This window comes from Dreissena polymorpha, chromosome 10 (genome assembly GCF_020536995.1).
Source record: "Dreissena polymorpha isolate Duluth1 chromosome 10, UMN_Dpol_1.0, whole genome shotgun sequence".
In the NCBI taxonomy this organism is placed as follows: domain Eukaryota; kingdom Metazoa; phylum Mollusca; class Bivalvia; order Myida; family Dreissenidae; genus Dreissena; species Dreissena polymorpha.
Window position 1 is genome coordinate 85,206,509 of NC_068364.1, and position 27,479 is coordinate 85,233,987.

At 34.2% G+C, this 27,479-nt stretch overlaps 1 protein-coding gene across 1 annotated transcript; it reads left to right on the top strand.

Annotated features, from left to right (window-relative positions):
- The first annotated feature begins 10 nt into the window (after positions 1-10).
- On the top strand, positions 11-25,696 carry LOC127847410 (NACHT and WD repeat domain-containing protein 2-like). Its single transcript, XM_052379292.1, is given in 14 exon segments — positions 11-2,745; positions 3,234-3,349; positions 4,912-5,000; positions 5,907-6,023; positions 6,469-6,555; positions 9,098-9,214; positions 9,786-9,918; positions 11,492-11,732; positions 12,317-12,476; positions 15,135-15,305; positions 15,498-15,632; positions 16,941-17,487; positions 17,490-17,657; positions 17,660-25,696. Coding segments are annotated over 13 exon segments (3,153 nt in total). The 5' UTR covers positions 11-2,745; positions 3,234-3,246; the 3' UTR covers positions 18,745-25,696.
- Positions 25,697-27,479: the final 1,783 nt, after the last annotated feature.

Below are 27,479 nucleotides of genomic sequence, written 5' to 3' on the forward strand. Positions count from 1 at the left end.
GACCCTAAAGAGAAACTAAATGCATGGAGACATGTAAACAAATGTTGTTTATTAAAGAATGAAATGAAGAAATTGAAGTCATAATACAGGCTTCCATGTATTTTTTTTTATTCTGATAGCTTTTTGAGTATAACGATTTGTTTTTCATTTAACTAACTTGTTTATTTCTACCATCATTAATTTCATTTCATTGATGCTTTTTCGGAAATATCGCACAATTCGGACAAACATTAAACAATAAATGTTTAATAACAGAAGTACATTGTTACTTTCTGAATCGTAACAAACTTTTATAATTTGACCAATTACGATTTTATGTTCATGTTTTTCTTTAGTCCTCAAGGAACATGTTCAACTCCACCCAGAGCCTTTGATAATTTTTGCTATGGCGGCTCTGGCAGTCCATATGCACCCCTTCATAAAGATGGGTGCAGTTCAGCGCAGCGAATCCGTGCGCTTCACTAAACAGACGTCGTTTGAGACAAATTGAGGAAAATAATGAATAAACTTCATAAACATGTTAAATTTACCTGAATGGCAACCTACTGATGTCATCCTTTGCATGCACCCTATAAAAACACGACGATGTTGTAACACACTTTTCTCGCTGACATGTTTATGTTTAAATTTGAAATAGTGTATTCTGTATCCAGTACCACAAGGTTATCGACTTTATAGGCTGGAGCACATAACCTGACGTGCAAAATATTGGTGTACTGCTACCTAACCAATATTGGGTCAATTTTCCAATATGGCGGATACAGCATACAAAACAAAACCTAAGTCAATAAAATCAATTATTTCTTGCTTTAATGGTACCATTTGGATGAGTTTGTGGTTTAGATAGGTAAACTTGTATAAGTTCTTGCAGTTTCAGTGTTCCTTAACCCTTGCATTAATGATAACATTTTGCACCCATGGCCAAGAGAGAGCGCATTGCAACTATCAGCAACCCATTGGGTTATAAAGCTAATAGTTGAATTATTGCAACTACAGTCTGTACTGAATTATACAAGATAAAACTTTGTTTTTACTGACATGTCCAACAATAGCTTACATATGTTGCCCAAACTTATTATGATTAAACTTTGTACACTGACATGCAGAAATCTCAAATATGTGTATCTTTCTTTAATAAATTTTAGTTAATTTGAATTTAATTTCAGAATATGATGGAATAAAGACTCAGTTAATAGTTCTGTATGAGAGAATGATCAAATTTTGGAAAAAAAACTAAAAAAATAGTGTCATTCAGAAACATTGTAGAAACAAACAGCTTTCTTGTGTGTAATTGGATGATTTTAGTTGGGCTTTTAAACACTTTCACAAAGATTTGTCTTAAAGTATAATATCTTTTATTTCTCTTTAACAATATGTTTTAATACAAAACAAGTATTTACTGACATATTTAAATTGCTATATGGAATTTACCCTTTTACAACTTTTTATGATATTAAAGCTTGTATTTAGCAAGTTTGCATTTGACCTATTGTTAATGTGTTATTGATACATTCCTTGCCAATCAACAAGCATATGAATTATGCAATATGTATCATGCCTTAATATTAGATTCCTTTATAATAGTGTTGTTTATTGTTGGGTGGATTTGATAGCATATGTTTCTGTATTAAACATATTGTTAAAGAGAAATAAAAGATATTATACTTTAAGACAAATCTTTGTGAAATCTGCAGGGGAAGATTTCACAGTGTTTTGCATTTATATATGCAGTCATTTGCATATTTGAAGATTTTATATTGTTTTGCATTTATATATGCAGTCATTTGTATATTTGAAGATTTTATATTGTTTTGCATTTATATATGCAGTCATTTGCATATTTGAAGATTTTATATTGTTTTGCATTTATATATGCAGTCATTTGCATATTTGAAGATTTTATATTGTTTTGCATTTATATATGCAGTCATTTGCATATTTGAAGATTTTATATTGTTTTGCATTTATATATGCAGTCATTTGCATATTTGAAGATTTTATATTGTTTTGCATTTATATATGCAGTCATTTGCATATTTGAAGATTTTATATTGTTTTGCATTTATATATGCAGTCATATGCATATTTGAAGATTTTATAGTAATAGTTTTATAGTTATTTGATCATTTGAATATTTGTTTAATAGTATTTGTCATTTGTATATTTGTTTATTGTTGTAGGGTTTCATGATCTTGTACATCTACACTTGATGTCTGTTTTCTTGTCAATCTTGGCAATATGATATTTAGGGGTAACACAATTTTAGTTGTAAATGCAATATTATACAACATATTTACATCACTTATTGTTAAGAGAATCATCAAATACCTTTCCAATATTTCCAATATTAGCAACAATGCTTGTTAAAGATTATTGCATCAACATTACACCCTTCTACAGTTTTGCTGTAACACTTTTTCAATATTCCAATATTGTCAATAATGCATGTAAAAGATTATAACATAACATAAATTAAGTCACAAACAAATTATTCATGTTGAGATCTTAAATGACAGCCTGTTATTGGCATCTTAATCAAAGCTCCCTTTTGATGTTACAACATACTTTGATGTCATTACCTAATTGTGGGTCAGAGCAAATCTAAACCAAATGTGACCATAACAACAGCAGATGGCAACCAACACCTCTATAAGCCAAACGCAGAATGGATTCAATACCTCTGCTCTATTGTCATCTTGCTGTGTGTTTGTGTCAATAAAGTTCTACTGTTGCTCTGACTTACAGGTAAGACATTTATTTTATTTTCTATTTTACGTGTATCAAAATTAAGATTTACATTTTAAAAACATAAAGAGAAATATAAGATATTATACTTAAAGACAAATCTTTGTGAAATCACCAAAGACTTCAAAAGGATTGATTCAATTAGTTGGTTTATTTAACTTCTATATAAGAAATAAATGTCATTACAAAAAAGGAGCTCAATTTACATTTACCTTAGCAATATTTAAAGACCTGAATTCTTGTTTAGTAGTTTACAAAAAGAAAAATGAAAATGTGTAGAGGTACATCAAAAGTCATGAATTACTGTATATCACCAAATAGGCAGTTCCCCGCAAACCAAGCCCTCTCCAATCTCTAAAAATGTTGATGTGTTAATTGAGTAAGGGTGACTTAATTTTGGATCTTTAGTCTGTCCTCATTCATATTTTTGAAATGCCTTTATTTTTCAATGGAATGTTCTGAAATTCTCATCACTCTTGTTTTTGTAGGCGTGTGTGAAGGATGGATGACTCCCAGTATCTGTCAATATTGCATGGGCGCCTAGACAACCTCCCCACCCTCAATTCTCGCCTTGTTAGAATCTTCATCAGCTCAACATTTACAGGTAATCTTGTAAGAATCTTCATCAGCTCAACATTTACAGGTAATCTTGTTAGAATCTTCATCAGCTCAACATTTACAGGTAATCTTGTAAGAATCTTCATCAGCTCAACATTTACAGGTAATCTTGTTAGAATCTTCATCAGCTCAACATTTACAGGTAATCTTGTTAGAATCTTCATCAGCTCAACATTTACAGGTAATGATAGTCAACATTTACAGGTAATGATAGTCAACATTTACAGGTAATGATAGTCAACATTTACAGGTAATGATAGTCAACATTTACAGGTAATGATAGTCAACATTTACAGGTAATGATAGTCAACATTTACAGGTAATAATAGTCAACATTTACAGGTAATGATAGTCAACATTTACAGGTAATCATAGTCAACATTTACAGGTAATGATAGTCAACATTTACAGGTAATCTTGTTAGAATCTTCATCAGCTCAACATTTACAGATAATGATAGTCAACATTTACAGGTAATGAGAGTCAACATTTACAGGTAATGATAGCGAGAGGTGAGTGTGAAACTATTGTATCTGCTTCACATTTTTATATCAGATACAATAGTTTTATTCTAAACCCTATAAAGGGATTAACATATAATAATTATAATAATAATTTTTACTTAAGGCCGAAGTCCACAGAAAATGATGCAATTATTGTACTTTTAGCAGTTCTAATGAATGTTACAGACATTAGTTATGCTTTAAACTTTATGTTAGCATTACATTCAATTTTATAAGTTTGAAAGTACTTGATGTGAATACAAGATAAATTATAGACACTCACTCACAATTTGAGCATGCCTATTTACATCAGGGGTCTCATTAGCTATGCAGTTTATAGAAACCATGTACATGATTGAAAAGATATGGACTTTTTTTGCTTTTGGATTCAGTCATATGAAAACAAAAGCTATCTTAAATCTGTTTTAGAATACATCTGCAATATTGTCATTAGAGGTCTTTTCATGATTTGTTAAACTGACAAAATTGAAAACAGTTGTTTAAGATTCGCAAATTTTCATTTTAATTATGATCTTTGTGAGGAAACACGTAATACTGAAAATTTACCATGTTCTCAAATAGCCATTATATGCATCCTTTGACAATTAAAAAACCTGAAAATTAAAAGGCGTTGCAACACGAAACGATTGAATAATTTGGAAAGTTCTGTTGTTGTGGTAATATTGTGTGAAACTACAAAGATTGCTTATCAAATATAAAGTATTAAATACAATCTTCATTGTATGAGAACTAATGGCCGAGTGGTCTAAGTGATAGACTTTTACTCCAGGACTCCAGGGGTTAGTGGTTCGAGCCCTGACGAGGGGTACAATTTTTTTTTTTTTTAATTGTATTCTTGTGTTTTTTTTAATGAAGCTTTTAAGATCCAATGTTTACATTTATCAATATAAAGCATTTAATGACAAACTTCAATACATGCCAAAATCGAAAAGACCCCTTTAAAAACACAGCACATAATAGCTGCGTAGCTTAAGTATCTGTAATCAACAATAATACTTGTACTGCTTTATGCATTCCTGAACAGACACTCGGGAGGAGAGGAATGTGCTCTTGGAAGATGTCTACCCCAGATTGAAGACCATCTGCAAGGAAAAATATGGCATGGACTTTCAGGTACAGTCTCCTATTGCACAATAGTTACATGTCTGGTTAAAAAGATGGAACTTATGTTCAAAAATCGGAAAAATTGCATTAAACAAGTCAGGGATTTAAGTAAGAAAAAATTACATTCTGTAAAATCAACTGAAAATAAAATCCTGGCTAACGGAAATGTGATTTTTAAAGTGTTATTGAAAACCCAATAAATTAAAATTGATAACATTAAAAAAATGTCTATGTAAAAAACAGGGCAAAAGTATTTAAATCAGAAATGTATTAGAACTGCAAAATATATATCAAAGTCTATTATGCACGGCACTTTATTTCAGAAGATGCAACGTCTTCAATTATAAAAATTAAAATCTGTAGAGCATTCAGATTTTAGGCCTTTTATGATTAATATACATAAAGAAAAAGAAAATTTATGTTAGGTATAATACTATTAAGTGTTAAATCATTATTATTTGTGGATCATCCCAAATCATGCTAATATGTCAATTATCACTTTATGACAATTGACAAATTAGTTTTCATGAAATAAAAAGGGCTTGTAAATATCACCTTTAACTATATGTAAGTTTCCCAGGCTCCATTTATTTTAGCCAAATTTTGTATTGCTATGGATTTGTTTTGTCATTTTTTCTATTTTATTGAGTTTTATGAATTAAATCTTATAGCCAACAAGAAATTTCTTTTGTCAAATGAGTCAATCTGTAGCCATTAGCCATTACATATGGTAAATGGCAGATTAAGCCCTGTTAGTGAATCCCTCTTCCCACCATGATTTAAAGAAGTATTACAAACACATTGAAATATGATCAACTAAAAATTTTAAGCATAATTCCAAAATCAGAAATCTATTAAGGAATATAAATGATTATACAGTATATTTACTTTATGATAACATGTATCATTCCACAGCTGGTGGACATGCGCTGGGGTGTCCCAGTGGAGGCGTCTGACGATCATCAGGCTACACAGCTGTGTCTGGATGAAATCAAGAACTGTCAAAAACTCTCTACGGGTCCAAATTTTGTGGTGAGTGATTGGGTGGCTCGATGGTTGTAGTATAGTTGTATATATATTTAGGACGCAATATGTTGTAATATGAACCTCTTTCTGGGACGTAATGCATGTGCGCATTAGGTGACATCTCAAAATAGCCTGTGCATTCTTCACAGGCTAATCAGGGACGACGCTTCCACCTAGTCTGGATTTTCTTATAGAGGAGACTTTCTTTAACGATAAATGCCATAAAATGGAAAGTGTTTGATGACACTTTATGCACATGCTTAAAACTCTGTATTGGAACCAGCTTACGCTGGTGAAGTCTGATATAATTTCACTGCCCGCCCTGATTTGAAATACTGTTAAAGACAGTGGAAAAAAATACAGGACTGCACAGGCTAATCTAGGGCAACGCTTTACGCTCTGTGCCTGGTTTTCTTGGTGCGTGACTCATATATATACATTCCTGTTTTAGACGTTCCTGAACCAGAAGCACGGCTTTCGCCCACTTCAGACTACCATTTCAGCAACAGAGTTTGAGTTGCTAACCTCTTGCTTGAAGGTAATACTATGTTTATAAAAAAGCTAGTGTTGGCTATAAATACATTTATTTAACAAGGCTTTGTATTTTTTAAATCCCTGTACTTCTTATGGCTTTTTTTTAGTGAGGCTTTGTTTTCCTTTAGGATTTGTATTTAGCAAGGCTTTGTTTTTAGCAAGGCCTTGAATTTCTTAAGGCTTTGTACTTCTTTAGGCTTTTTATTTAGCAAGGCTTTGTTTTTACTCAGGCCTTGTATTTAGCTAGGTTTTGTATTTAGCAAGGCTTTGTATTTAGCTAGGCTTTGTATTTAGATAGGCTTTGTATTTAGCAAGGCCTTGTATTTAGCTTGGCTTTGTATTTTTTAAGGCTTGGTATTTCTCAAGGCTTAATATTTACAAAGCTTTTGTATTTAACATTGCATTATATTGATCTGTAGTAATTTGTATTGCAAGGCTTTTTTTATCTAACAAGACTTTGCAGTTAGCAAGGCTTTTGTATGTAGGAAGTCTTTGTAATAGGGAGGCTTTGTATTTCTTAAGATTGTGTATTTGGCATTGCTTCATATTTAGCAAGGCTTCATATTTAGCAAGACTTTATATAAAGCAAGGCTTTTTATTTAGTAAGGCTTAATATTAAGCAAGACTTTTTATTTAGCAAGGCTTCATATTTAGCAAGACTTTATATTAAACAAGTCTCTAAATTTATCAAGGCTTTATATTTATTGAGGCTTTATATTTAGTAAGGCTTGGTTAACCTGGTGACACTCTTATTGAAGGTTGTACATTTATTATGATGCAATCAATAAATGTTTATAATTTTAAGCTCCATCTTCTGTTCAATTAGTTACATTCATTGTCTTTCAATCTTTCACATGCCCTTTATTTTAGGAAGAAGATCATGTTAATCTGTTAATTGTCAGCTGAAAACTCATATGTTACTTATTTAATTTTTTTTAAATAAAACAGGGCCCTTATATCTGAATTTATGCATGTGATTTATGTTCTATGCCTAGCAATATGACTCAAATTAGTGTCCTGCATTACACAATAGCCTAGTATTTAATTTTTACGGCCCCCACTATAGTAGTGGGGGACATATTGTTTTTGCCATGTCTGTTGGTTGGTCTGTTGGTTGGTTTGCGCCAACTTTAACATTTTGCAATAACTTTTGCTATATTGAATATAACAACTTGATATTTGGCATGCATGAGTATCTCATGGAGCTGCACATTTTGAGTGGTGAAAGGTCAAGGTCATCCTTCAAGGTCAGAGGTCAAATATATGTGGCCAAAGTCGCTCATTTTATGAATACTTTTGCAATATTGAAGATAGCAACTTGATATTTGGCATGCATTTGTATCTCACGGAGCTGCACATTTTGAGTGGTGAAAGGTCAAGGTCATCCTTCAAGGTCAGAGGTCAAATATATGTGGCCCAAATCGCTTATTTTATGAATACTTTTGCAATATTGAAGATAGCAACTTGATATTTGGCATGCATGTGTAACTTATGGAGCTGCACATTTTGAGTGGTGAAAGGTCAAGGTCAAGGACATCCTTCAAGGTCAGAGGTTAAATATATGTGGCCCAGATCGCTTATTTTATGAGTACTATTGCAATATTGAAGATAGCAACTTGATATTTGGCATGCATGTGTATCTCATGGAGCTGCACATTTTGAGTGGTGAAAGGTCAAGGTCAAGGTCATCCTTATAGGTCAAATATATGGGTCAAAATTGCTTATGTAATGTAACTTCTGCAATATTGAAGCTAGCAATTATATATTTGGCATGCATGTGTATCTCATGGAGCTGCACATTTTGAGTGGTGAAGGGTCAAGGTCAAGGTCATCCTTCAAGGTTAAACGTCATATAAACATATACAAACGTTTCACAAACACATCTTGTTGTGAAATAATAGTACAGGAATAATAAAGTCCAAAAAACATTAATAGAGAAAATCTTGTTACCATTTCTAAGTCTGTTATTAAAGGTAAGTGACCAAACGCCTATACACAACCTTAAGGTGCAGCAAGGTTTGACAGCTGAACTATTGTATCTTTTAAAGAACTGTTAAGGAGTTGCAATAGTTTCACTCCCAACCCATGACATACAGGACAACAAGGGCCAGCTATTTCAGTTTGTACATATTGGTTTTAAATCCAAGGATTACCAGTTTGATTCACATGGTGGCAACATAACTGGTGTGGGCATTTGTCGTGAAATGCTTTCAACTGCCATTTCCCTCTACCTATGATTCAAATGTGGTAGTTGTCCGTTACTTGCATAAGTGTGTGTACTTAGCACTGGTATACCCGCTGTCCCAGGAATAGAGAGAGTTAGTAAACTGGCCACTTGTAAATGACTGAAATACTGTTGAAAACTGCAAAAAAATCTAAAAATGCAAAAAACACAGGGAGAACTACTTAACACACATTTCTGCCGTCAAATTGAAAACAACAAAACAACCCACACACACACATACACACGCACACACATAACCGGTCCTAACAAACATACAAAATGCGACAAAAATAATAAATCATTTACTGTCTTACCATGATAGGAGAATGACTTGGACTCATCCCTGGTAGAGCGCTGGTACAGAAGAGACGACAATCAGGTACCCCCAGTGTACGTGCTACAGCCAATCAGCTCCTTGATACCAGGCTATAGGGACAAGGTATGGCACGCTTTCATTTTACTTTGGGATATGGACCTCCTTGAATTGCTATTTAAAATATTTGATACACGCTCTGGAAACAATGCTTTATTCATGTGCCTAAAGTTATCCTGCAGTCTGCACAGGCTAATCAGGGACTGTACATTCCGCTTTTATGGTATTTTTCATTTAAAGGAAGTTTGTCCTAAACAAAAACTCAGTCTATGCATTAAGTGTCGTCCCTGATTAGCCTGTGCGGACTGCTAGGCAACAAATATGTCACATGGGGGAAAACGAGGCTTTATGCATGTGTGTAAAGTGTCGTCCAAGGTAAGTCTGTGCAGTCTGCACATAGACACAATTTTCGTTTAAGACAGATTTTCTTTGAATAATGCACATTTGTTTCTGTTTAAACATCTTATTCAGGAAAAGTTGAGTAGATAAGCTGACTGTCATGACATAACTGAAATAATGTGATACTAATATTATTCGTGGGGAACTTATTTTTGTGGGTGAACTCAACCACTGAGTTGAGTATATTGAGTATATAACATGTTTATACACAAAACACAGACAAACATACTATTTACAGAACAATGTTGAAGCCCTGAAGGAGTGGGACGAGGTGTTTGCAAAGTTGCGTGAGTGTCTGAGATTTGCCAGCAAGAAATGTTACGAGAAACAGCGCTTATCAGAGGAGGAAATGCATAAATACTACATGTCAGGTAGGCACCTTGCAATTATTGTTGTAATTTATTTTATGAATGTCTATATAAATGTTACGTTAATTATCATTTTTATTAATCATTATTGTCCTTGTAATCATTGTTATCGTGTTCATGTATTGTTATTATAATCATCGTTATGATCATAATTGTTATGATAATCATTGTTGTAATTATCATTGTTATCATCTCCATCATTTTTTATCATTATCATAATGACTTTGGTATGATCATCATCGTCGTTGTTGTAATAATAAATGTTATCATCATCTTGGATTGTTATCATAACAATGATAATGGTGATGATTGTTATCGTTATCATAAATTTTTATTATATTCATACCTTTTATAATAATTGTTGTGTTTGTCGTTCATTGATATCACAATCATGGTTATGATCATAATTTTTATCATCTTCATTTTGGGTTATCATAATAATTGTTATGAGCATCATTATAAGCATAATCATGCATTGTTATCATAATCTTTGTTATGAGCATCATGGTTAGCATAATTGTGCATTGTTTTCATAATCTTTGTTATGATCATTTTTGTTTTCACCATCATGCATTGTTATCATAATCTTTGTTATGAGCATCATGGTTAGCATAATCATGCATTGTTTTCATAATTTTGTTATGATCAGTGTTATCTTCATCATGATTTGTTATCACGATCATTAGCATCATTGTTATTATCGTCATGAATTGTTATCATAATCATTGTTATGATCATTATCATCATCATGCATAGTTATCATAATCTTTTGTGTTTGCTTTTCATTGTTATAATTATGCCCCTTTAATAAATCAATTTCCAGCAAAGGCTTATAAAGAATTGTCATTAATATATGATATATGTGTAGTCTTTATCATTATCTTTTAAACAATAATCAAGGGCATTAATATAGATGTTTACACAGGTTCATCAATGTGCACATTTTTTTATGAATAACTTTACCTGAAAGTAAATATATGCACATGTACGTTTTATTATTATTAACATATGCCTTAATAAACAGATAATACATGTACGTTGCTTTAAAGCAAGAGCTTTGAAAACGCATTATGTATTAAACCATTGATATTTGACAGCATGAAACTGTACGCAATTTTTAATGGCACTTAAATTCGTGGATTTTAAATTAATGTAATAAAAATTGTTCAAGAATGTATTTTGTGTCATGGTAATATGTTTGTCACAAGTTGCAGTAAAATTCTATTGAATATGTTCAATGTAGTGTTTTTTCGCATAGGCAGCTAAATTGTATTTGTAAGATGTCAATCAAGTAAACTTTGTACTGACTGGGAGCCTCGTTTTGGTGTGTAAGCCGATTACAAATAATAAAATGTTACATGTAATAAATTGGATATACCGGTGATATGAATTAACTTATGATGCATCCTCTTTACGGCGAACTTTTATTATTGGACGCTTAATTTCCAGGTTCGTTCCAGCCACAAAATCCACAAACATATTATCCGACAAATGATAATGGTTTCATAGTATGATATACATACCAAGTAAATAGCTATCCTATTTAACCTATACACATATTCTAAAATTATTTAAGTCACCGAGGCGGAAATTTTCAACGGTATCCTTAAGCTACCAGACAGCGCGGCGGATCATTGTCTGTGTTTTGTTCGCATCATCGATGACATCACCTCCCATTTGGATCATAGCAAAGCTTGGCGTTTCATCGACGTCATGACGGAAAATCCGAAATCTCTGGACATGGAGGCTCAGACCATTCTGAGTAGACTGAGAGATGAGAAATTAGTGCGCAAGTTGAATAACTTCAATATTACAAGGTCAGTGTTATATGTGGCCTTTTCTTTCTTTGTAAATTTGAAAAATGCAAATGTCAGTTTAAACACTATTTTCAAACATTATATGAAAACGTTTTTCTAATTCAGTTATATCAGATTGATCATGTTTGTTTCAAAATCTCCTAGTCAGGTTACTGGTATTCGGGTAAGACTGATGAGCGGTGCATGTATGAAACATTCATGAAAACTGGTGGTTACACACTTGTGTAGGGTAATCGTTAATTGTTGATCTAGTTGTCAGAAAAGAACAAACGGCCATAAAGTTGAGGCGCTTGCTTTAGACATGAAGGAAAATAAATCCCTTCGCGAAAAAAACTCCGTTGTTTTGCTCTGCCAAGACGAGTGTCAATGTTCTGGATTATAATTTAGCAAATGTTTGAATTAAAGCGGTCTGGCGTGACGTGTGAAGACCATTTGACTTGTATTGATGAAGGAACCAAAACATATATGCCCTACAGTTATATGCTAAATGTTTAAAAGTCACATGAGGATATACACATCAGCAAATTGGTTAAAATTCCCTTTAAAAATATTTGCAATACAATGCAGATATGTGTCATTTGCAGATACTCGGTTAAATGGAGCGAACATGAAGGCATAAATCGCCAAGACCACCAACAGTACCTGGATAATTTCAAAGACTCTTTCTACAACAGCATGGTCGTCAAGATCGAATCTGCCGTGCAAAAGGAAAGAAGTCTTAACATGGACGGGCTTTATATCGAGGTTTGGTTTATTGTCGAATCTGCTTGTCTGTTCTGACTGCAACTACAAATTACTTATCACAAATGTTCTCAATGACGCGACGCAATCTTGCGTTTAAAACCTGTCTCCTAAATCAAAGGGCTATCACAAATGTTCTCAATGACGCGACGCAATCTTGCGTTTAAAACCTGTCTCATAAATCAAATGGCAATGTCACACTTAAATTTAGGCATGAAACAGCTTGGCCTGATTATATTTTTTTCATTAATCCGATCATTGTTTATTTAACTTTTCGACAAATGTCCAGCATAAGGAGACGGTATAGATGTCTCCAGCTCAAAGGTCAACATAACATAATGTGTCACATTTAATTGTTTGTGCAATACTAAGCTTAATTTGGACAATAACTTTATTCTCCGTCAGTTTAAAAAATGATTACCACAAATATTTATGATATGCAGATGGTAATAACATCGGTAAGACATATCTAGCTTTACTCAAACCCGGTTAACATCGCGGGTCAGGTTGAGTCGCGGTATTTCATTAGCGCCCTCTGGATTTTGTTTATAAACAAACCTGCGTGACCTTCTTGTCAAATCTAACAGAACTCATCTCTGGCTATGTCAGAGCATTGATTATTCATGATTAATTTAAAATTGGTGCTGTTTAACCTATTTACCGCGAATCAACCGGGAGAAAAAATAAACAACAATGGCGGACAGTGGTGTTGGATTTGTTTCTACGGCAGTTTATATTGAAAGATTTTCGTCATAAAAGAGCAGTTGTCCAATAAAGTGAAGTTAAATATGATTGTCCTTTAAATCATTTATCTGATATAAAGACATCGTTTCCAGACGCAAGTGAATAGTCCTCAAGTACCGCGAGTCAACCGTGTTGCAGTATACTAAGTCAAGGTCTAACTTAGGGCATCACATTTTTTATCATGGCTTCACTGACCACTAAATGCTTTATCTTTCGGACAATTTAAGTTTATTAGCCAGACATATTCAATATTTGATGGCGACATGATGCACGCAAGGCATATTTCTATTCCTCAAATGTCAATTTTCATTCTTAAAGGTCATTTCTTAATGCATGGGCATGATACAGCTCGAAAAAAATTGTTAAAACATGCATGTAACCCATTAAAAATAACATACAGAACATGTGCACTTTTAGAGGAGATTTTAAAGAAATGATTGCGTTCGGTTGTCAAGGTCCACTAATTGTTTAATTATTATGAATGCCATTGTTGGTAACAGACACGCCATTTTAAAAGATTATTTTAAGCCCGCCTTTAAGAAACCAATAACCCGGCTTATGGGCTTGTGACTTAGATCACTGCTAAACAAGGATGTATAGCGTAATGCGATGGCATTATAACGCACACAACCAGACAAACCGTTTATTGAAATCTTTTTTCTCTTTTACAAGACGCTTTTCAAGTCCACATAATATCGTTAGGAACAAGATACATACTGGACCCTAATGGGCCCGTGGAACAATACAATTGATCTGGTGTCTCAGACTGTCTGATATGTACTGACTAAACTAATACAGAATGTAAAAAAGGATTATAAACCCACAAAACGCAAGAAGGATATAAGTCATATACATGGTGAACAGCTCAAATTAATCAGGAGGAGTTTACAAATAAAAAAGGGAGTAAACACGAAAACAAGAAAACTTATAAGCCCGGGGATTACCAGTATATCGGGAAAACGTGGGTCGAATCGTGAACTTCTTGTTATTGTTAATAGAAGATTTTCTCCTCAAATGTTGAACAGGTTAAGTTATTATGTCATCGTATGTTCAAAACTGAAAAAGTGGTGATAAACTTTTTTATGTCCCCCACTATAGTAGTGGTAGACATATTGTTTTTGCCCTGTCTGTTGGTCTGTTAGTTGGTTGGTCTGTTGGTTTGCGCCAACTTTAACATTTGCAATAACTTTTGCAATATTGAAGATAGCAACTTGATATTTGGCATGCATATGTATCTCATGGAGCTGCACATTTTGAGTGGTGAAAATTCAACGTCAAGGTCATCCTTCAAGGTCAAAGGTCAAATATATGGGTCAAAATCGCTCATTTAATTTACACTTTTGCAATATTTCAATATTCAAGATAGCAACTTGATATTTGGCATGCATGTGTATCTCATGGAGCTGCACATTTTGAGTGGTGAAAGGTCAAGGTCAAGGTCATCCTTCAAGGTCAGAGGTCAAATATATGTGGCCAAAATCGCTCATTTGATGAGACCTTTTGCAATATTGAAGATAGCAACTTGATATTTGGCATGCATGTGTATCTCATGGAGCTGCACATTTTGAGTGGTGAAAGGTCAAGGTCAAGGTCATCCTTCAGGGTCAAATATATGGGTCAAAATTGCTCATGTAATGTCACTTCTGCAATATTTAAGCTAGCAATTTTATATTTGACATGCATGTGTATCTCATGGAGCTGCACATTTTGAGTAGTGAAGGGTCAAGGTCAAGGTCATCCTCCAAGGTCTAACGTCATATACGGGGACATAGTGTTTCACAAACACATTTTGTATGGTTAAAATTTTATTTTTGCAGATCTCGCCTTCAATCAATCAATCAAATCATATTCTGTAGGGTGTAGAGCATGAAACAATTTGCACAAAATCAATTTGTCAGAATGTTTTGTCGTCTCCAGTTACTACAGCACTTAAATATGGCCAATGAGCGATGTCGGATGTTTCATGGACGCGAAGAGATACTGAAGGATGTGGCTTCATACATTCAGGGCTCCGAAAACAAGATACTTGCTCTGTACGGCCAGTCCGGATGCGGAAAGACGTCCATTATTGCACAGATCACAAAACTTGTAAATGCCTTTGGAATATTTGTTTTTTTGTGAATGCATTTCGATAAAATAACAATACTTGGACCGCCCAATAAATAAGTACAAAACACAGAACAAAACATATTTTTTACACCAGTATTAAGTTCATACTTTCTGCCCGACACGTTAATAAAGACTTAATAACCAGTGGGTTTGTATACATTTGTATTTCAGGCACCGGGTTTGCTGAAGAACGCTGTTGTAGCCGTCAGATTTCTCGGGACGTCGCCTAACAGCAGCAACCTGTGGCGACTGCTACGGAGTCTGTGTGAGCAGATCACCATCTGCTACGAGAAGGACAAACATGAGGTGCTTTGGTCATAGTAACCGTTTGTATTTGTTAATCAAAATTAAGTACATCCACGAACCGTTACCCTTTTGTATGCCCCCGAAGGAGGGCATATAGTGATTGCACTGTCCGTCTGTCCGTCCGTCTGTCCGTCCGTCTGTCCGTCACACTTTGCGTTTAGGTTTCGAAAAATGCTCATAACGTCTATGTCGCTTCAGATGTAACATTCATAATTGGTATGCATGTTTATATTGACACAGCCTTTCCATACGCACACACATTTTGACCCATTTGAAATTGACCATGAACTTAGGGTCCGCGTTAAGGTTTCGAAAAATGCGTTTAGGTTTCGAAAAATGTTCATAATTTCTATCTAAGCGTTTATTGGGGGCATATGTCATCCTATTGAGACAGCTCTTGTTTAAAAAATTTTTTACCCTGTTCACGTCGATTTGTACTCTGTTGAATTTCCTCAACTGATTTGTCTTGATGTTTGACTATGATACTTAATACAAATTGTCATCTTTGTGTAACGTTGTTCGGTGGAATAATGACGCAAATAACTCGATGAAATGTTGTTTGATTTGTAATCTGCTATTTTACACGACGTTTTCTAGGTCTACGAACTATTCACAATATACATACCGTAACTTGCAAATTAATAACATATTAGTCTGATAATCTAACACACGAGACACCTGCAGGGTTCAGTGACTTATATGAAAATGATTCCGATTTTAGAATCTAGCCGAACCTTGACTCTAATTGCCTCCAAATTTTATTTTGTCTGCTTTTTTCAATGCAAATGTCATTGAGAATCTTTCGATTTTGTAACCATCACAACTATTGTCGCTAAGTGACATAAAATGTTAAACCATCAACCTGTGTGGTTTAAAAATTGGAGCAAATACTGTTACATCGAACTAACAAGAAAAAAATATTTTAAATTGGATGCTTATGGATTTAAACAGGCACTTTGTTATGTAAAAGATACGTTAAGGATGGAAGTATATCTACTGATTCAATCATGTTTACTTTCTTAATAAAATTTTGGACCGCTATGTGTAAAAAGTATTACTTTGTTGAGGAGTCGAGCATTTTGTTTATAAATTTTAACTATGTCATTGAATCAAAGCTGAAAAGCAAACAAGAATGCCTTTGCAATTTGATTTATTTTTACTATGTTAAGGTATTACGTCACACAAGAAAGTATACGAAACTAAGTATCTTAAAGAATTGAAACCGGGTTTGTTTACTTATACACAGTGCATGTTATCATATGATGTAACACCAAAAAAAACCATAACATTTTGTTTCTTTATTCCCAGGTGCCAGAAGATTTTGACGACTTAAAGGACCACTTTGTGAAGGTGTTGTCTTATGCGAGTTCCTCAAAACCCCTTTTGATTCTTCTTGACTCACTGGATCAGCTTTCCAGGGAACATCATGCTTACAAGCTCAATTGGTTACCAAGGAAACTGCCACCCAATGTACGGTTCATCGTCTCTACGTACACGGAAGCGTCTGATCTGATTGGTACGTTAAAGCTTATGTTTTCAGCAAAGCATTTCATCGAGGTACCAGTGTTTACCCCGTCACTAAGTGGTCAAGTGTTGAAAGCTTGGCTGAAACTCGAGAATAGGACACTCACGGATGAACAGTTTAAAATCGTTGACTCAGCGTTTGACAAATGTTCTTTGCCGTTGTTTGTTAAACTCGCGTATGATCAGGTGCTGTTTTGGAAATCATATTCCCCATTGGAAACTTGTCAACTGCGATACACGGTTCAGCAAAGTATCGAAATATTGTTTTCTCAGTTAGAAAAGAAACATGGCGTGACACTGGTTAAACGAGCTTTGTCATATGTCACCGCTTCTGGATCAGTGAATCAGAGCTTGAAGATTTGCTCTCCTTAGATGACTCTGCTCTCACAGATGTGTTTCAAATTCATGCGCCACCGTTGCGTAGAATTCCACCGTTGCTATGGGTACGCATACGCCATGATATCTCCCAGTATCTGGTTGACAAAGAGGTCGACGAAGTGAGATCCTTTTTCATCGCCAGTTCTTCGAAACCGCTCGGAACAGATACCTCTCAGATAAAGCATACAAACTCAAAATCCATTCCCTGATGGCAGATTATTATCTGGGTAAATGGTACGGAGTAAAGAAGCCATTTACCTACACACCAGAACAAATGAAGCGTGTTGGAGTCACTTCCCCCGAGAGTAAAGCGGACCGGAAAATTTCAGCGCAGCCCTTGATCTTCAATGAAGATGGTGATCAGCGTCGATACAACAAACGGAAACTTAGCAAGCTTCCGTATCATCTGTACAAAGCGAACAGAAGGAACGAGCTTCGCAGCCATTGCTTATTCAACATGAAGTGGATTAAGACTAAACTGAAAGCCGTTTCCTATCACGAGGTCCTGCTGGATTACACGCTGTTTGGTGAAAAAGACGGCGTCATGCATAAAGCACTGAAGGCAGCAAAATCAACTTAGAAATACTTTCCGGAAACGATCGCAATGGAGATCGCCGGTCGTCTGCCTGCTCTGCTGCAGGTGAAATCTGAATCTCACGAAACCAAGCTTCTGGAAGATTCACTGACTGCGTCTGTAGAGGATTGTAGACTAGTTCCCTACGTTCCTTGTTACACCATACCCAGCGAATCAGAGCTGTACAACATAGAAAATGGCCGGGTACCAGTCAATCCAAAATTGTCCCCAATCTCAAACGATTCGTCACACTTTGCGACGCTTACCGAGGACAACTGTTTACTTATCTGGGATGTCGATATGGGCGAACTTGAGACTACGGTTATTTTGATGGAGGCTGAGCATCCATCTTTGAATGTCATGGTCAAGCCTCCAAACCAGGACGTCATCATAGTGGGGACCACCCACCAGTCCAAAGGAAATCCCATCTTTATTGTTAACATTAATACTGGAGAAATTGAACATAAATTGCAGGCTGCGAAGATGGGCGAATTATGTTGCTGCAAACAGTTGACGGTAAAACAAGAGACAATGATCTGTTCCAGAAAACGTTTTGCGGTCAACGAGGAAAGGTCTGTTTGTGCGGGAAAGTGTTGTGAAATCTCTCAAACCGAGTACAAAACAGCAAGGATCTAAAAATGGCAACAAAAGTAAAGCATGTTCGATAATCTGATTTTTTTCATGCAGTAGCTCAAAATATACCCCGATTTACTTCACGCCTGGGAAAAATTTACTGTGCTTTGGGTTCATACATTACAAGTCCAATTTAGTTACAATGGTGCATTTATAAATATTATTAAAGCGAGATTATACGATTTTTATTTGTGTTGAATTGTAATATATTGATACAAATATGTTATTATAACACACAATATGCAAGAAAAATGATACATTTAAGACGAATTTCTTAAATGCAGCAAATACAAATTAGCGCCCCGAGCCTATTGTGACGAAGATAATTCGTACATATTTTCCTACAAATACCGATTAATTCGTCTTTTAAGTATGTGTTCGTGTGTCGTATGAATCGATATCGCTGCAGGAATTTCAAATGAACCGTTAAACTTAATTTAGATTCACATCGTACATTCATGATATACATGCTGGCGAAATCGGCTATACAGCCTTTTTCGATTTCAGAATTAAATATCTGGCTTATTTAGCGTTTTTCGACACATGTTCTTCTTAACGTTTATTTTAGTTTATATTGAAATATATGTATAATAATTTTTTTACACATTTTATATTAATTAATAAATATTTTACAAGATCGTATATACCCGCTTTAATTGTATTATATTATACTTTGATACAATGGGCAATGACTGCACATGCCGATACCAATTTTATTCAGTGCAAATTATTCAACATGTAAATGATGTATTGTCAATTGTCCTTGTTACAAAGTACGCTAAATGTACATACAGCATTTTGGTAGATCCATTTATAAAACTGACGGTTTTAGTAGAAAGTGACCTATTTTCCTGCAAGGGCTTGTGTGTTCGATATTTATGAGGGTATCTTTTGGTTGCATAATTTGTTGTAGCCTAAAGAACAATGTTTGCAGTCTGTTAAAGTTGTTATTAAAAGAGCATGATATTAAAGCCCATGTTTTTGTATTCAATACTTCTCAATAAATAATGTGCAATTCTTGCTTGGCTGAAATTGGCCGTGTTAGGGTAATATTGTTAAATTTACAGCACCTCATGTGATTTACTGTAGGTTTTGTCTATGTCTTCTGTATGTGTTCCAATATTTTGAAATGACTTCTCTAAAAGGTCACCAAAATACTATTGATATTAGGGTATCCCAATACATTGGGTGTCCCAAGGGTACATTTTCTGTTTTTAGCTCGACTATTATATATGAAATATATATAGTGGAGCTATCCTACTCACCCCGGCGTCGGCGTTCCCGTTAACGTTAGCGTTAGTGATAGCGTTAGCGTGCGAATGTTAAAGTTTGCGTACCACCTCAAATATTTCCTATGTCCTTTGACATATTGCTTTTATATTTTGCGTACTTCTTTACCAACATGACCCCAATCTGAAAACATGAGCTGACACCTGTATCAAGCATTTTGACAGAATTATTTCCCCTTTTATACTTAGAACATGCAAATTATTGATAAATCTATGTTAAAGTTTGCGTACCACCTCAAATATTTCCTTTGAATTATTGCTTTTATATTGTGAATACTTCTTTACCAACATCCCAATCTATAAACAAAAGCAGACAACTGTATCAAGTATTTTGACAGAATTATAGCCCCTTTTATACTTAGATAATTGAACATTTTGCTTAAATTGCCATAACTTCTGTATTTATGATCACATTTGATTCATACTTTGACAAAACAACACTTACCTGACATACCACAATGCACTCCACCCAAACCATCTCCCATGCCCCACCCCAGAATCCCCCCCCCCCAAAAAAAAAAAACAAATAAAAAAATTCCCACTTATTTTTGAAAGAATCTATTCATCTTTTAAATGACCACACACCAACATTATACCCCACTCCCCTCTCCATGATGGCTTACGTTATACTGTCAAGCACTCGAATAGTCGAGCGCGCTGTCCTCTTACAGCTCTTGTTTTATATGTATGTCTTGTTTAATTGTTTTTGCTTCTTCATGTAAATGAAATCTGGCCGAGCAACACAATTGTTTTGGGATTGGTCATGAAATCCTGCCTTCGGCAGTTTTCCATCAATCTCTTATACAAATAGTGTAGTTGTCATTTACAGCAATACGTATGTGCACTAAGTACGGATAAACAAGCTTACCCAGGAAATGTCAAAGTTGGTTAACTGACCGCTGAAATTTGAACAAACAGTACGCTATGAGTCATTTAATCAAGCACGTAAGTGTACATTTCATGTATTTGTCTTGACGGAGTGCATTTACAACAATTATTTAATCAGTCTAGATTGTATGGTTTCAGGTTATCAAAGATCTCGTGACAAGTTGAAGTTACAACTAATTTTGTTGTTAACTGTTTACCACTCAGATATGAATTTAAACCCGTGTGTTGTCTTTTAGAAAATCAATTAAATCAAAGAACTTTCTGAATAGACTGAAGTGGTTAAGGCTTCATTTCCAACCTTAAGATACGGATGGATGGCAAACCGTAAACAACCTGTACAGCCTGCGAGTTACTCACAGGGTGTTCTGTTGTTATGTTGATTGCATATACCCATTTCAGAAAGAACAGTTAAAAACCTATTGGTTTTGTTTGACGATCAACATGTTTATTCAATAACAGACGTGTGAAATACTCAAAGAAAATGAACATTTTCAATTAAGTTATTATACTTATAGAATTAACGTTTTTATTGGTAATCAATCATTATTTTAATTGTTGTATGACATTTAATAAGAAAATTCTATGATGTATGCATGCGTGCATCATTTATAGTTTCTTTACGCATATCCGTTTGCCATTGGAAACTGTTTTCATTCAAGTTATTAATTCATTCATTTGTTAGAAATAATATTTGCAACGAGTACATACATCCGTTTACCTCACCCAAATAGGCATTTTTCATATTGCATTTATTTTGTTCATGCAATATTTATTCACAATACTGCACACATAATGTGTTTGTACACAAATTTACAATATGCACCTTGGTTGTATTCCAAATAACCCAATACATTATAGCAACTATTGTTTATTTTATATTTTGTATTGGATTTTCCTTTTACAATACTGTGCTTTTGTAGTATTCGCCTATTCACTTACAACTACTTACCTCTATTATGTTTCCAAATACATTAATTGCACCTGTATTGTTTGCTCTCATATCATTCTTTGACTGTATTTTTTTATTTTTACATTTTAATTGTATTATTTTTTATTTATTTATATTTGCATTTACATTTCTGGATATAAGATTTTATCTTCCGGAAGCTTTCCTGATGCTTGGAGTGAAAGTATCATAGTACCTTTATATAAATCGGGTTCGCGAAGTGATCCCTCAAATTACCGAGGTATATCTTTAGTTGACGTTATATACAAGATATTTGCAGGCATTATAAATGATAGATTAACCAGGTTTGCAAATGAATTAGATTTAATTGATGAGGCGCAAGCTGGGTTTAGAGCAGGATATTCGGTTACCGATAATAGGTTTATTTTACAGAGCTTGGTGCAAAAATATATTTCTAAGCCTGGAAGTAGATTCTATGTGTTATATGTGGATTTTTTAAAGGCATTCGATTCCTTGGTGCATCACAAATTGTTCACATGCTTTATGCGTAAAGGAATCCAGGGCAACGTACTTAAGGTCTTGACCTCGATGTACTCCAAACTTAAAAGTTATGTACGCACGAGCCCCTGCGCTATTTCGAGCCCGTTTGCTTGTAACATCGGCACTAGACAGGGCGACTTGTGCTCGCCGATTATTTTTAGTTTATACATAAATGATCCGTGTTCATTTATTCGACAAAAGTGCGATACCGGAATATTTGTCACAAACGATATCCCTGACATATTTTGTATACTTTTTGCTGATGATATTGCAAATTGTGCAGATACTGCTGTAAATCTACAGTTGCAGATAAATGCTATTGCAGAATTTTGTACCTTAACAAGCATGAATTTAAATCTTAAAAAAAACTGAGGTCACGGTATTTAGAAATGGGGGTCAATTACGTCATTATGAGAAATGGTATTTCACTAATTGTCAAGTGAATACAACGTCCGTTTATAAATATACGGGCATACTTTATACCCTAAAGTTATGCTGGTCGGCTGCAAAAACTAAATTAGCCGCCCAGGGACGAAAAGCATTATTTGCCATTAAAGAATACCAAATTCCGTTCGGATATTTCTGCTGTACATAATTCTTTAAATTATTTGATGCCATGGTTACACCAATACTCACATTCGGATCAGAAATCTGGGGATTCACATATAGTGATTCAATTGAGCGTGCACAAATAGAAGCTTGCAAGTACTTTCTAGGCGTTAAAACTGCGGTCAATAACTGTGTAGCTTTAGGAGAATGTGGCCGTTTACCAATGTACGTCATTTATCATTCAATATGCATAAAATACTGGTGTAAACTTTTCCACATGCCTGATAGAAGATATCCAAAAAAACTGTTATAAAATGTTAAAGTAATTAGATGATATTGGAAGGCAAAATTGGGCTTCGGATGTAAAGGAGCTTCTTTTTAAATATGGGTTCGGCTTTATTTAGCTCCCAAGGGATGTTGGTGATATTGATTTATTCATGCTCCTTTTTAAACAACGTCTGACTGATTGTGCAACTCAATCCTGGCACGAAAACATAAATGACTCTTCTAGATTCGATACTTACAGGCAATTTAAAAGCTTATTAAACACGGAACGATATTTAGACATTGCAATTGCATTTTATTGCAGGCAAACGTTAGCGAGATTTCGTTGTTCGAGCCATAGGTTTCAAATAGAGTTAGGTAGACAATTAGGAATACCAAGAAATCTTAGACTATGTGCACATTGTCAATTAGAAAATGATTCGTAAAAATAGAGGATGAATATCATGTATTTTTTTAATGTTCTAAATATGCTGAAATTAGGCAAACCTATTTGTAGAATTGGTATCATGGCAGGCAAACTATTTCGAATTTCTTTGATTTATTAAGAAATTAAAATGAGTTTGTTATTAAAAAAATAGCCTTTTATGTTAACCAGTTAATACGTTTTTCTTATGGAACGTAATACTTGTAGTTGAAGTATGTTTGTTCGTTTTTGTTGTTTTTTTCTCCAGTCAAATGATATTGTACATATATACGTAGGGACAACTCTCTGTATTATCTGTTTATATATATTATGTATACATGATTTATTATGGGCCGGAGGCCTTTGTTTACAATAAACTTACTTACTTACTTACTTACTATATGTTGTACGCTTTGTCTAGACATTAACCTACATTAATGTGTTATTCTTACAATTATGTTAGAACCTGCACTTGTAAGTGATCCAACATGAATAAAATCCTTCACATATTTATATTTTTAGAAACGAAATCAATGTTGATAACTTTCTTATTATTCGTAGATCTTTTACCGTTCTTACATTATATTATATATGAATTCATCACCTTTTATTTTGTAACGGTTTCCTGTGTGTGATAAATATTTTGAAGTATTTCTATAAAATATATGTTTGCATTTATCCTACCTTTTAACTGGGTATTTTGCTCTTTTTTTGTGCATCCATAATACAAAGTAACGTGGGGTACACTGGAATCACCATAATAGTCTTTCCGTCATTCTTTGAATCTGTCTGTTTACCCCATTTCCGGAGAAGTTCTACACTTTTCAACGTACAATATTCAAACTACATTTCTGTTACACCATTATAGATACTGTAGACTTTTTAAGTACAAATATAAATCTCTGAAACCACAAAATCAAAAGTGTCATGTTTGGTAGGTACCACTGTATATTGGCTCACTGCCAGGTATTAAGTTTCATTAAAAAAAGCTTGACGATGAGGTCAAATCCGACCACACCAAGTGGGTCACATACTTTACATAAACTTATATGGCACAATAACTTAAACAATTTGTATGTCCCCCAGTCTATAATGGGGGGCATATTGTGTTTGCCCTGTCTGTTTGTTTAAGTCAACAACCTATGTTTGTTTGTTTCTTTTAATTTGCAAATCAAAAATACTTGTGGTTCAAACAGCCAAGAGGTATTCGAGCCCTCAGGAGCTCACCTGATACCCCACGTAACTTAACTGTTTTGAGCAGGTAGTGTTCACAAAGCTTCACAACAAAATATTTCAGGAAAACTGCCCCACCTTACAAACAACAGTCATTTTGCAACTCAGCACCGATATATACAACTCGTAATTGTTTGCTTATATTTAAATAAATTGTAAAAGAGTCAAGCATTATCTTTAATTTGACCTGTCAATTACGTCATAACTCTTTCTCTGTTCCTAGGTACATGTAAGCTACATGCATAGGTCATTGGGTTTATAACGTTCAATTTTATTTATATTTTCTCTCTGATAGGCGTTTCTTTTTTGATTTAATTATTATTAATTTAATTTTTAGCAGTTACATAAACAACCAAGCAATGTAATATGGAATTTTTACACCCATTATTGCTGCTTCTTCCTGTATTTGCGCGATGATTATCTGAAATATTAACTCAATGACGCTATATTTTTAAATCTTTTTCTATAAAGAAGAAATGTAGTTGACACTTGTTTGTAGTTTCATTTTATCGTTCGTCAAAAAGTTGTAACTCTGTTGCTCTGGTATCTTCAATACCATTGAGTAATTAAATTGAATGCGTTTTAATTCCCTTTTATTATTGTTTGATTTGAGTTACAATGCTATGACGTTAAATTTTATTTACACTTAAATGTATTATGAATATTGTTGGGCCAAGTGTGAAGTTGAGCGCTCTAAAACCGGTTTAAACCCCCAATGCTTTGCATTGACCGTTCCAAGGCGGTGACCCCAGCTTTATTCATATTTTGTGTTTATGTTGGTTTGTATTATGCTGTATTGTGCTGTTTTGTACTGTTTGGGCAATCGGTCACTTGCCTTAAATAAAGGACCAACTAATTGTTTTTAATGAAAATTCAGTACTGCTCCAGCAGCTGGAGTTTCACTTCTTTATATTGTGACCTAGATTTTGATCCCACATGTTCCACTTTCTGATTTATCCGTTATATCACTGGGAGAAGATAATGTTCTCACCATGTTAAATGAACCCACATGACCCAGTTTCGAACTTGACCGAGTTATCATAGAGAATGTTCTGACCAAGTTTTATTAAGATTAGGCAATACATGTAGTAATATGGCTCCTTAAGTGTTCATAATCTTTTTCGTTAATTTGACCAAGTGATCTTGTTTGTGATCCCTTGTAGCACAGTTTCAAACTCGGATGATATATCAATTTGCAAATGCTCTGACGAAATTTCATGATTAATGAATATTCATAAGAGCTTTCTTTACCTTCAGACCTAGTTTTTGAAATCAACGGGGAAATGTTTTTCCCAAGTTTCATGAAAATTGGCTAATAAATGGCCTCTTGGGAGCTTCCAAGGCAAATACTGTTGACAGAAATTTATGGAAAAAGGTGATCATAAAAGCTCATAATGAGCACCCTGTGTTCAGGTGAGCTAAAAAAAACACTCAAATATGCATGCATATAAATCACACAAATATAAATAGTTTGCAATATTAATCTTTTATCACATGCTATACCCAGTTTCCCATGTAATACAACCATTACATATTTTTTTTTGTATTACACATGTGTAATACAATATTTTTAAGCGTTTTCATTGGCTTAGTTTTCGTTTATTGACCAATCGTATTTTGTTATTTTGCTGAAATGACGTTGCTACGTCAAATGATGTCACGAAATCTAATCAACATTCGGGATTTATCATTATTTTTGCGTAAGTATTTATTTTATTTGCTCATTTAAAAGCATGTGATAAAAAAAAGATCTGACACTCGTTGTCATATCAAACCATTTGTTTTTATTAAACTCGTCCAGGAAATTCGTTAGTAAGCTCGCCAAAGACTCGCTTACTAACAACATTCCTAAACTCGTTTAATAAAATATGGTATGATATGAAAACTCGTGCCAGATCCTATACTTATGATGCACACAACAGTTTTCAGATTTGCACTTCACGTAGTGAAAAGTCATGCAAAGTTTAATAAAAATGAATACCGAGTTTTGGAAGCTTGGTTTGATTTACATGTTTTAGCAGTTAATAATAAGTCATTTTGAAAGCAAATGTAATTTCTCACATAACCGGCCTTTGTTTGAAAATACTTAGAATTGAAAATGTTTGTAAATTTCATAAGAGCACCTAACAATACATAAGTTTATTCTTGTTAAAACACTAAAGAACATGTTGCATTTATTTTTCTTTTATTAAAAGATAAGTTAAACAGTGACAAGTCTTTAACACATGTTGTGGGTTGACCAAGATTATTAATATACTTTGTAGACATAAAATGCAGATATTTCTGTTTTTATTTTAGCTTTGTTACAGGAAAACCGGGTTTAATTAGCCTGTTGAGTCCGCACAGGCAAATCAGGGACGACACTTTCCGTTTTTATAATTTCCTTGATTCATAAGAAGGTCTCCTCTTAGCAAAAATCAAATAAAGATGGAAAGCGTCGTCCCTGATAAGCCTGCGTGGACTGCACAGGCAAATCTGGGACACCACTTTACAAATATACATTAAGCTAAGTGTTTCCAGAAAGAGGCTGATTTTATGTTTAGTACTTTCAAACATTTATCCCCGTTCTATTTTATATTACAACTTATGCACGAAGTCCTTATAGACGAGCTAAACTTACAGATCTACACCGTCTCGTCCCAGG